Source organism: Coregonus lavaretus (genome assembly GCF_964263955.1).
Source record: "Coregonus lavaretus genome assembly, contig: HAP1_SCAFFOLD_2353, whole genome shotgun sequence".
In the NCBI taxonomy this organism is placed as follows: domain Eukaryota; kingdom Metazoa; phylum Chordata; class Actinopteri; order Salmoniformes; family Salmonidae; genus Coregonus; species Coregonus lavaretus.
Genome location: NW_028163419.1, coordinates 25,001 through 37,500, shown reverse-complemented (window position 1 = coordinate 37,500; position 12,500 = coordinate 25,001). Strand labels below are relative to the sequence as shown.

Sequence of the window (12,500 nt, the reverse complement as noted above, 5' to 3'; positions counted from 1 at the left end):
TTGTAATAAACCAGATAGGTTTTTGATTTACTTTACTGTTCTTCTCATTTGTTCACCTGGAAATTCCTATTACACAAGTCATATAAACATATACACAACCAAACAAAATGTTAAAGTCCAACCAATTATATTCAGGGCCCACACTCACCTCTGTATGTGGGGGAGAGCCCTGTCTTGAGTCTGGGGAGACGCTCCTCGATCCCTGGGTCTGGCTCTGGGTCTGCAGCTCTGGGTCACACACCAACGCTAGTAACAGCCTGGCTGTCAGGGCACCTCTGCAGACAGAGACAACACAGTCTCCTGTTAGGTATACTCCTATGATATCAAGAAAGAAAGAAAGAAAGAAAGAAAGAAAGAAAGAAAGAAAGAAAGAAAGAAAGAAAGAAAGAAAGAAAGAAAGAAAGAAAGAAAGAAAGAAAGAAAGAAAGAAAGAAAGAAAGAAAGAAAGAACGAGAGAGAGAGAAGGAAGGAGAGAGAATGTGTGTGTGTACTCACTGCTTGGTCGTAAGCATGTTGAGTCGAGCCGGCTCGATCTCTGTCTCTCTGAACATCAAGGCCAGGGTCTGAGCGATCAGAGTACACAGCCTGGACACAGGAGACAAAGTGGGTTACGGTCAGAGATAAACCCATTTTGAGAACAGGTATGATGGAGTTTAACCTTTATATTCCTGACCACAGGAGGGGGCCAGTGAGACTTGTCACCTGTCACCCAACCCGACCTCCGTGACAGTGTAGTAGTGACACAGAGATCCACATTTAACCCATAATCTAGTTGCATAAAGACAAAGCTGCTTAAAACCCCCAAAGAAAACCCAGGGGGGTTCCTTAGTTAATCCACACTCAGGTGTTTCACAGTGGTACTCTACTTAATCTGTTCAAGTGATTGTGGTGATGTTATAAAAGATAAGAGGTAGTCTTAACCAGGTGTTAACCCAGGATCCCTGTAGTCACACAAAGTAGGCTGTCAGCTTTGTGCTCACACACACACACACACACACACGCAGTGTCACTCACAGTAGGCTGTCTGCTGTGTTGGTCTCCGGCCTCTGACAGCTCTGCAGGGAGTCTTCCAGCATCCGCACCAGGAACGGAAACATGTCATTGGACTAACACACACACACATACACACACAGTTATGTATGGAGAAAGCTGTACACACACAGTCACAGAAACAAACACACACACACACACAAATATCGATGTGATCTCACCCTCCAGAAGAGTTTCCTTAGGGTGATGCTGCGGTGTGCTGCGGTGCGGAGCTCTTGAAGGAGCAGATATATGCCTTCCAGACTGATGCCCTCCTGAAGCAACTCACCACTCAGCTGGCGGAACAGGTGGGCTGTACGCTCCCAACTACACACCGACAGGGGAGTGAATGAATGACCATGGAACAATATGTTGAAACAGTATCTAAAGATGGGAAACTATCAACTGGGGAACAGTATCTGATGGAGGAACAGAATCAGGGTTGTGTTCATTAGGGCAACAAAACAAGCATTTCTTAATGGACAAGTTCAGGTAGTACCTCCCCATTTTGATCAGTTTCCTTCCGTTTTGTGTCAACTGAACATGACCCTGATGGGAACAGCAACAGCATCTGAACGGGGAACAGTATTTGAAAGTACCTAATGGGGGGTTGTTTCTGTGGGGAGGTGTTCAACATGACATTGCATCTCCTTCTGTAGAGGGGGTCCAACAGCAACGTTGACCTCTGGAGAAAAAACAACATACACGTTATTACAACATTATAACACACACACACACACACACACACACACACACACACACACACAGGGAATGACTCACTATAATGTAACTGTTCCAGGAGCTTTGCAGGTGCAGGTAGATCCGAGACGTAGGTGACACAGCGTACAGATGCAGCTCCGCCTCTCTCTCTCCTCCCTCCTCTTCATCCTTCTCTCCATCCCTCTCTCTGACCACCCTCTCTCTCTTCAGGAGGCGAGCTAGCACTGAGCCTCTCCTCCTGGGCACCAAAGGGGCCTCCGGGGGTCTCTGGGTCCGGTCACACGGGGGGGAGGGAGAGAGAGAGGGAGAGACGGGTGACAGGGGGGAACGGGGGGAGTGGAGGGAGAGGGCTGGGGAAATTGGGTTGGGTAGAGGGCGAGGCTGGGTCAGTCTTAGACCCTGTCTCTGACCAAGGGTTTCAGGGTTAGGGCAGGAGGCTGAGCGTGTGGTCTTCAGCCTGAGCACCTCCTCTTCCTCCTCCTCCTCCTCCCTGTTCCTACTGGGGAGACAGAGCGATGGTACAGTCAGTGTGACTGTGTCAGAAACACACCCACACACACACCTTACCTAGTCAAACACACACACAATTTGAACCACATTACACAACTCAGAGTAAGTTGAACTTTGGTAACATCGTGGCTCGTGGCAGGACAACAAGGTAATGCTGTGATAGCCCACCAGGGGGCAGAGAGAGAGGGCAGTGAGGAGGGAGGATATTCCCCTGGCACAGAGAAACAGCTATCTAATCCTGACCTGGAACCTTGACAAGGTCACTCACTCAGTAAGCCTGTCTCTCTCTCTCTCTCTCTCTCTCTATCTGCCCTTCACTTCTTCTCTCTCTTCTCCCTCCCTTCTCCTCTCATTCCTTCAACTCTTTTCGAAATCCCCACTGAGAGGAGGAGGAAGAGATAGAGGAGGGTTTCTTTCCATGTGGATATCTTTCCATGTGGAGATTTACTGTCATGATCCTTAGAGGAAAACCCAATTATTTAAAGAGCCTGTGTCTATACAGTAGGATCTTCATTTGAGCCAGTTTGCTACCGCAGGCAAATTATCCTGCAGCAACAGGACATTTTTATTATTATGTGTTTTATAATTAATGGACATTTTTGTAGGGGTTAATACATTTTTTGTAAGGGAAAATCAAGTCTGAAATTTCAAAATGGAAATTACAAACTTCAGGAGCGATGCAGTGCCTTAGACTGCTGCGCCACTCTGGAGGCCTTCAGGAGCCTTTTTAAACCTCAAATACTGTACACGCTTTACATTTTCTGCATTGCATCTGTATTTGGTTCCTTTGTCTGAGTGCTACAATACACTGTTAGCCGTTTTTGTAATTTTATCAGTAACTTACAGTATTAATCAACAGTATGATACTGTATAAACTGAATACAGTAGATTATCGCAGAACGCACAGTAAAATACAGTACATTTGTTTTACAGCACACTAAGACCTTTCTGTAATTTCAACAGTAATACACTATCAAATGCACAGTAAAATACTGTAAATGAGTTTTACAGTATTAATTATGGTGCATTGTGGGAAAAGGTTGTGGGCAGGGAAAGAGTCTCTGGCTCATTAACATATTTTAAGGTGTGCCTTGTATGAGGCTATATTTGTTGCACCCGTGAGTGAGAATGCTGTACCCCACAGAATACGGTAATATACTGTATTTTAGGAATTCTACAAACCTTGTCCTGAAACTCTACAGTAACTTACTGGCAAATTGCTGCCAGTAATTTACTGTAATTCAGAACACAGTACCATACTGCATTTTTGGAGTGCCAAAAACCTTTTGAATACTAGTTTGTATGCATTAACTTATTTTGAGGCTTGTACTGTAAGGGGCTATATTTGTTGCACCCGTTAGTGAGAGTGCTGTACCAATTTAAGTGATATGTGGTAGTGGTTCCCTAACAATTACATTTAAGGGACAGATCAGAGTGGCAGCCAGTCTCAAATCTTTAATGGTTGAGTGGCTATAAACGTCATTTTGGTCTGTTTTGCCCTGTAGTCACTGTCAGTTTAGAAGCCTTTGTTAAGGCCTAAAGTGCAAGTGATATAAAACATCAAATATCACTTGGTATGCTTGAATAATTATGTAATTAAATATACACTATTAGCAATTTCTGATTATATTTTCAATACAATTCAACAATATAGTACTGTATTGCTGTTTTGCTATATATATCTACTGCAGCATACTGTAAATGATGGAGCATTGTGGAGAAATATTGTGGGAGGAGAAAGAATCACTGGCTCATTAGCATATTTTAGGCATGCCTTGTAAGTGGCAGTATTTGTTGCACCTGTTAGTGAGAGCATCGTACCAATTTAAGTGATATGTGGTAGAAGTTCCCTAACAATTAAATGTATATAGCGAAGAGATCAAAGTGGTAGCTGGTCTTAAACCTTTTAATGGTTGAATATTTATCCATGTCCATTTTATCTGTTTTCCCTGTCATCCCGGCCAGTTTGGAAGCCTTTGTTTAGGCCTCTAGAAGTGCAAGTGATATAACAGCTAATATCCATTAATATGCTATAATATGCAAATGTCTACAGCCAACCTGCTTGCTCTAATCCCTTGTAATTACAGTTAAATATTGTATTAAGAATTTTCTAACAGTTTAATAGTCACTTTTACTGTATTGTACTCTGTTTCATTGCTCTGGCATGAAGTTACCGTGAATATGTCAGCAATATATTGTCGCGATCAAGAGATAGTCAGAGATATATCATGATTATTATTATTTTGATGACCAATGTATCCTTAACTACAACAACATTTTCAGTAACGATTGCAGATTGTTTTTTACTTGCTATGACTGTGATATACAGTACCAGTCAAAGGTTTGGACACACCTACTCATTCAAGAGTTTCTTTATTTTTCACTATTTTCTACATTGTAGAATAATAGTGAAGACATCAAAACTATGAAATAACACATATGGAATCATGTAGTAACCAAGAAAGTGTTAAACAAATCAAAATTGTATTTGAGATTCTTCAAATAGCCACCCTTTGCCTTGATGACAGCTTTGCACACTCTTGGCATTCTCTCAACCAGCTTCACCTGGAATGCTTTTCCAACAGTCTTGAAGGACTTCCCACATATGCTGAGCACTTGTTGGCTGCTTTTTCTTCACTCTTCCATCCGACTCATCCCATACCATCTTAATTGGGTTGAGGTCAGGGGATTGTGGAGGCCAGGTCATCTGATGCAGCACTACATCACTCTCCTTCTTGGTAAAATAGCCCTTACACAGCCTGGAGGTGTGTTGGGTCATTGTCCTGTTGAATAACAAATGATAGTCCCACTAAGCCCAAACCAGATGGGATGGCGTATCGCTGCAGAATGCTGTAGTAGCCATGCTGCTTAAAAGTGTGCCTTGAATTCTAAATAAATCACAGACAGTGTCACCAGCAAAGCACCCCCACACCATAACACCTCCTCCTCCATACTTTATGATGGAAAATACACATGCGGAGATCATCCGTTCACCCACACCGCATCTCACAAAGCCACGGCGATTGGAACCAAAAATCTCAAATTTGGACTCCAGACCAAAGGACAAATTTCCACCGGTCTAATGTCCATTGCTCGTGTTTCTTGCCCCAAGCAATTCTCTTCTTCTTATTGGTGACCTTTAGTAGTTGTTTCTTTGCAGCAATTCGACCATGAAGGTCTGATTCACACAGTCTCCTCTGAACAGTTGATGTTGAGATGTGTCTGTTACTTGAACTGTGTGAAGCATTTATTTGGGCTGCAATTCCTGAGGCTGGTAACTCTAATGAACTTATCCTCTGCAGCAGAGGTAACTCTGGGTCTTCCATTCCTGTGGCGGTCCTCATGAAAGCCAGTTTCATCATAGCGCTTGATGGTTTTTGCGACTGCACTTGAAGAAACGTTCAAAGTTCTTGAAACGTTCCGTATTGACTGACCTTCATGTCTTAAAGTAATGATGGACTGTCGTTTCTCTTTGCTTATTTGAGCTGTTCTTGCCATAATATGGACTTGGTCTTTTACCAAATAGAGCTATCTTCTGTATACGCCCCCTACCTTGTCACAACACAACTGATTGGCTCAAACGCATTAAGGAGGAAAGAAATTCCACAAATTAACTTTTAAGAAGGCACACCTGTTAATTGAAATGCATTCCAGTTGACCACCTCATGAAGCTGGTTGAGAGAATGCCAAGTGTGTGCAAAGCTGTGGCTACTTTGAAGTATCTAAAACATAAAATATATTTTGATTTGTTTAACACTTTTTTGGTTACTACATGATACCATATGTATTATTTCATAGTTTTGATGTCTTCACTACTATTCTACAATGTAGAAAATAGTAAAAATAAAGAAAACCTCTTGAATGAGTAGGTGTGTCCAAACTTTTGACTGGTACTGTATGTTATTTTTTTATCAACCTTGGTTGAATGCAGTGATTGTACGTTTCTAAGGACAAGAGCGCCCACTAAATGACCTAAATGAAAACTTGCAAAGAACACTGGGTAATATATCACTGCATGGGTAATTCCAGTAATAAACTGTAAATTAGATTACAGTAAAACTTTCGGTAACATAAAATTGATTACAGTAGCTGTACTGTAAAATGAATTACAGTAACTTACTGGCTGGCCAATTGCTGCCAGTAAGTTACTGTACATTTTACGGGAAATGTTTTACAGTGTAGGCTTGGGGCATCATGTGTAGTGACACACATAGTCTACTAAGACTTCCTTGCCTTTAACTTCCATCAACTAGATCAGCTTAATATTGCAGATAGATTGTAACTTCCATCAATGTAATTGTCTGCATCACTTCCAATCCCCCATATATATATATATAATATATATATATATATATATACATACACACATACATACACACATATTTATATATATATATATATATATATATATATATATACACATATACATACACATACATATCCTTTAAAAATATATATATATTCCCCTTTATTACTTTCCAACCCCACCACCCTTTCCCTACATGGAGTAAACTAGTGAACAACAATGCTTAGGCCTCTACTTCCAGCTTATACCGACTATCTACATTTTATGGACACAGTCAATTTTACAATAATTATATTTTGTTTGTTTTTTCTCCTGAACTTCCTCTACTCTCAACCTGTCCGATCATTTTCATGATGTCCATCCGGTTTGCTTCTATATGCCATATCTTTCTAACGGTGCTCTTTCACAAAAGCTCCCAACCTACAACCTATATACTTATTAAGTATGCTTACAGTATGCTTACATTATTAGTCATCTTGTTATTATTTGTTGTTAGTTGTTATTAGTCCCATCCTTCAATTCCATTCAACACCTCCCATCTATCTTTTAACATCATCCATATAGGATTTCTATTTGCCATATATATTTCAACCGTACTGTGATGTTTTACAAAAGTTCTGAACCTTTCTATTCTCATTGTTTCTACAGATTGTGAATTGAAAATAAACATTTTTGCTAAAAGTATTATTATGTTATTGATCGATTGACTATGACTTTTCAGATCACCCAGTAATGCTATCTGCAAGGTTAGCTCCAGGTAAATATTGCAATCCTTTAGCCATTCCTGGACCTGTGTCCAAAAACAAGCTACAAATGGACAGTACCAAAACAAATGATCTAATGATTCTGTCTCTTCGCAGCAAAATCTGCAGAGCTGGGAAGATTGTATCCCCCATATAAATAACATTATATTGGTAGCAAGAATTTTATATAATAATTTAAATTGAAAGATTCTAAGTTTTGAATGCGGTGTCGTTTTGCGTATCAGTTCATAGCTGATAGCTGCTCCTTCATGGCTGTTACCTCTTCTGATGATTACTGACACTGTTCAGAGACTGTCTCACAGCTCAGCGGATGTGTGTGTGTGTTAATGACCTCCCAGGGGACAGTGTGTGTGACAGAGACCTTCCCAGAGTTAGATGGAGACACCCAGAGGCACAGGAAGACGTTTATGCACTGAGCTAGTTAGGACACATAAGAGACCATTCCACATGCACACTGGTTCTGGTTGTCCTCTGTGGATCAAGGACAGGGAGAGAGCACTCACATGTGCATGGACACACACACACAAATGAACAAACACACACTGCTCAGACAAACAGCACCTTTTAGTAGGTGTTTTACTGCACTAGTAGGGTTTTTTGTACCCTAGCAACGGGTGAATGACGTCAGAGTACCTCACCCACTTCCTCCCATTTCTAAGCACTTAGGATCTGCTTGTCTGTTATGTTAATTTTAGACACACACACACACACACACACGCCTACATCCACATTGTTGGGAATGGGCTCGTAAGTAAGCATTTCACAGTAAAGTCTACACCTGTTGTATTCGGTGCATGTGACCAATAAAATTGGATTTGATTTGAGAATCACTGGATGTGTGTGTGGCTGTGCTGAATGTTGATATAGTTCATATTATTTCTCTCTATTTGTGTATACAGTATGCGTCTGTACTGTATGTTGTGGATGCTGGCCTTTAAATGTGTATCTGTACCTGAATGTGACGTATTTTGTGTTATGCATGTATGACCTAAATTGTTGAGCATGTGTAAAAGCTGAGAACCTGATCTGAAACTCTCTACTCTCTCCTCCGGTGCACATTAAACAGTTATGAGCCACATGAGCACCCTGAGCACCCCACCAAGCAGCCTGTAGCAAGCAGCCTGGAGAGCCTGAAGTAGCCTGCCTCCTCTTAGCAGCCACACTCACATTACACCCTGCAGGACCAACCTGGCCTCTATCCCTGCTCCAACTCCTTCAAAACCTCCAACAATATCTCCACCCTATACTCCCCCTCTCTTCCCTGTACTCCCCCTCTCCAAGCCCCCTACATTCCCCTGCAATGGGAGTCAGGGAGACAGACCTGAGAGGACAACCTAATACTGTCACCCATCCCTGTAAAACACAGCTTTTGTCCTTCAGCAAGGATAGGAGAGAGAGAGAGAGAGGGAGAGAGAGGGGAATGTCAGAGAGCATATCTGAAACAGATAAGACACACCTCTTCACACAGGCTTACCCGGATTCACTGTTGTCTTAGCTTTTATCCCTAGTCTAGTTCACTTCCCAGATTAGTCTGTTATCATGTTTAGTGTTTTCCCTGGTTAGTATATTCTTATGTTTAGTGTACTTTTATATACTTACTTATTTTAATGTGTGATTTTATTGCTTATTTTTTTAACTTCCTGATTACCTGTCCATGTAAAGTGACTTTAATTATAATGATTATTAACTTCTCACAATTATAGGACAACAGACAGCTGCTGCTAGATTGTTGGCATAACAATCTTGAAATATTGATCCAGTTCCTAAGCAACTGGTGCTACATACAGAGACACACCCATCCACAAGAGAATGGCAGCAGGCTAACCACCGAACATACAGTGCCTTTAGAAAGTATTCTCACCCCTTGACTTTTTATACATTTAGTTATGTTACAAAGTGGGATAAATTTTATTTAATTGTCCTTTTTTGTCAATGATCCACACACAATACTCTGTAATGTAAAAGTGGAAGAACATTTGAACAATTTAAATTAAATGAACATAAAACACTAATATATCTTGATTAGATAAGTATTCAACCCCCTGAGTCAATACATGTTAGAATCACCTTTGGCAGCGATTACAGCTGTGAGTGTTTTGGGGTAAGTCTCTAAGAGCATGAATGGCATACCTGGATTGTACAATATTTGCCCATTATTCTTTTTTAAATTCTTCAAGCTCTGTCAAGTTGGCTGTTGATCATTGCTAGACAACCATTTTCAAGTCTTGCCATAGATTTTCAAGCTGATTTAAGTTAAAACTGTAACTAGGCCACTCAGGAACATTCGATGTCGTCTTGATAAGCAACTCCAGTGTATATTTGACCTTGTGTTTTAGGTTATTGTCCTGCTGAAAGGTGAATTTGTTTCCCAGTGTCTGTTGGAAAGCAGACTGAACCATATTTTCCTCTAGGATTTTGCCTATGCTTAGCTCTATTCCATTTATTTTAATTTCAAAAAACTACCTAGTCCTTGCCGATGACAAGCATAACCATAACATGATGCAGCCACCACCATGCTTGAAAATATGAAGAGTGGTACTCAGTGATGTGTTGTGTTGGATTTTCCCCAAACATAATGCTTTGTATTCAGGACAAAAGCGTAATTGCAAAAAGGTGTATTCAGTTCTGCTTCTTGACAGACTGACTGTCTCCTCTAACAGTAGGATGATGGGTTCTCTCTGTATAATGTGGAAAAGGCCCTATAGCCAGGGTCAGCCTGGAAGACAGAGATAAGGCCATTTCAAAGGGGACGGTAAGGCAGGGGACTGAATGGGACTGAATGGGGCTGAAGAGCATCCTGGCTGTTAAATGGGAATGGAGAGCAGGTCTCACCTCATGGGGACAGGTGAGACGTTCCACCCGTCTCTATCTGGGGGTTCTGAGCGGGTTGACAGGAGAGTACCACCAATACCTGGAGAGAGAAAGAGAGGGAGAGAGGTGTGTGAGAGAGAGAGAGAGCGCAGTGGGTGGAGAAAGGAGTAGGGGAAGAGTGAGGGGGACAGAGAGACAGAGACAGGGGAGAAGGATATAGAGAGGTTTATGAGAGCACTCTATGTAATTGGAAGCCCTAACATTTATGAGACCCGGTAATTTATATTTAACTGGGAAACAGTTGCAGAATGGGCAGAATGAGAGAGAGAGAGGAAGGTGGACTGAAAAAGAAAGAGGAAGGCAGATGCTGGGCCAATTGTGCATCGCCTCACGGGTCTACCGGTCGCAGCCGGCTGCAACACAACCTGGGATCGAACCCGGGTCTGTAGTGACGCCTCAAGCACTATGATGCAGTGCCTTAGACCGCAGCGCCACTCGGGAGGCCTCTTCTATCCTTTTCAATGGACGGACCAGGAGGCAGTAACAGTGGCTTGACCATGGCTGGTGCTGCTTTTCTGGTCCAGCGGAAATGCCTGAAGGACTGGGGAAGACGGAAGGGTAACAGTGGCTTGACCGTGGCCCGACCACCTGGAACCACCCCCCAGCATCCAGAATGAGCAACAGAGCAGCTGCCTGAGGAGGAGATGACGGACTGTAGGCCTTGAGGCGAGTAGAGTGCTGCCGAGGCGAGCCTTACTCCCTCTACCCTAGGTCTGTGGCCCTCCTCCCCGCTTTTCTTTTTTCCCCAGCTGCCCTCCTTAGGCCAACACCAACCAGACCAGGACCAGCATACCGCCAACCACCCGGAGCAGACCAAACAGCATCACCACCAGAACCAGCAGCGAGGAGGAAGGACCAAAGACACCAACCTATGCCTGGTGCGAGCAGACCACAGGGGTGTCCCTCCATTGACCTACGGGTCACGGGCTTCCAGGTGTGTCCTTCCTTCCTCTGCAGGACCAGAACTGCCTGGTGAAACCCCCAGGGCCACAGGAATAATTTGAAGCCAGTTTCAAGACCCCCCAGTTACTAGAACAGTTTTGGTTCAAAGATACAGAACTGTTTAACAAACTCTGAGCATACCCCCTCTCCAACACAGAATCCAAGGTAGTTACAGTACAGTTTCACAATGAATTCATTCAGGACTAAATTTGGAGGACTCTGTGTATTTTGAAAGATGAGACATTGAGGATTATGATAAATACCGCTTTGATGTCATACAAGCAAGCCAAACCCCCGCGAGTCCAAATGTGCACTTCACATTTCCAAATGTCATATACAATGTCAACATTTATGATCACTATGTTTGATGTACAGTTACAAGATGACATATCATCATACCCTGGGTTGTTCTGAACAGAATGAGCCTATGTTTGTTTCTTGTGAAAAAAAATTGGTGCAGTACACACACCTGAATAAACTCATCATGACAACAAAATTATGATTGGTTTTTCTGAATTGCCTTGTGAAAGCTTAACACTGTAAGTTCGTATTTTAGAACTTAGCTAGTCATGTTGGCAATAGAACAAGCTTTCAAATTATGGCCAGCATTTTTGGATTGCGTAAACGACAACAGTAATTGAGTGATGGCGGGGATGCAGGTTTGTGTTCCAAACAAAACAACTAAAAGTGTGCTTGCTCTAGTTCCTCAACGGCACAGTTAGGAGAACTCAAGTTGAAGACTCTTAGGAACTGTGCACACTTTGGAGAGCTGTGTGGCCACTTGGAGACACCAGTTAGTCCTCTCACTCAAATCCTTGTCATTTTCTTGTCTTATGTTGCACATACCCCACATTTCCCAGAAAAAGTCTTATGTCACTGAATGTATCCAGAGTATTTTTAGATTTCGTTATCAACAAATGAGGCGAAAAGTACAGTAAATGTAAAATGTACATAAAATCAACAGTGTAATGGTTGGATTCAGTCTTGTGTCAGGTGAACTGTTGTGTACTACATTTGGTCCAATCATTTTCCCATTATCTCCAAATGTCACACCCTGGCTCTGGGGACTCTATATGTTGAGCCAGGGTGTGTAGTTTATATGTGTTTTGTTCTATGTTCACAGTCTAGTTCTTGTATTTCTATGTTGGCCAGAGTGGTTCCCAATCAGAGGCAACGAGTGTCAGCTGTTGCTGGTTGTCTCTGATTGGGAGCCATATTTAAACAGTCTGTTTTCCCTTAGTGTTTGTGGGATCTTGTTCCTTTTGGTTTGTTCCGTGTTGGTTGTGTTTAACTGTAGGACTGCACGTATCGTTTGTTGTTTTGTTCGAGTGTTTACTCTCTTTAAATAAAGTATGTTC

At 42.2% G+C, this 12,500-nt stretch overlaps 1 protein-coding gene across 1 annotated transcript in view; it reads right to left on the bottom strand.

Annotated features, from left to right (window-relative positions):
- Nucleotides 1-12,500, bottom strand: part of LOC311118157 (uncharacterized protein C12orf56-like) — a gene marked incomplete at both ends in the record, with an annotated part of 24,062 nt that overhangs the window by 6,916 nt on the left and 4,646 nt on the right. The window contains 7 exons of the mRNA XM_084193017.1: nucleotides 149-275; nucleotides 496-585; nucleotides 1,015-1,106; nucleotides 1,212-1,356; nucleotides 1,629-1,714; nucleotides 1,810-2,248; nucleotides 10,162-10,240. Of these exons, the coding sequence (XP_084049143.1) occupies nucleotides 149-275; nucleotides 496-585; nucleotides 1,015-1,106; nucleotides 1,212-1,356; nucleotides 1,629-1,714; nucleotides 1,810-2,248; nucleotides 10,162-10,240 (1,058 nt within the window). The remainder of the gene's footprint in view (nucleotides 1-148; nucleotides 276-495; nucleotides 586-1,014; nucleotides 1,107-1,211; nucleotides 1,357-1,628; nucleotides 1,715-1,809; nucleotides 2,249-10,161; nucleotides 10,241-12,500) is intronic.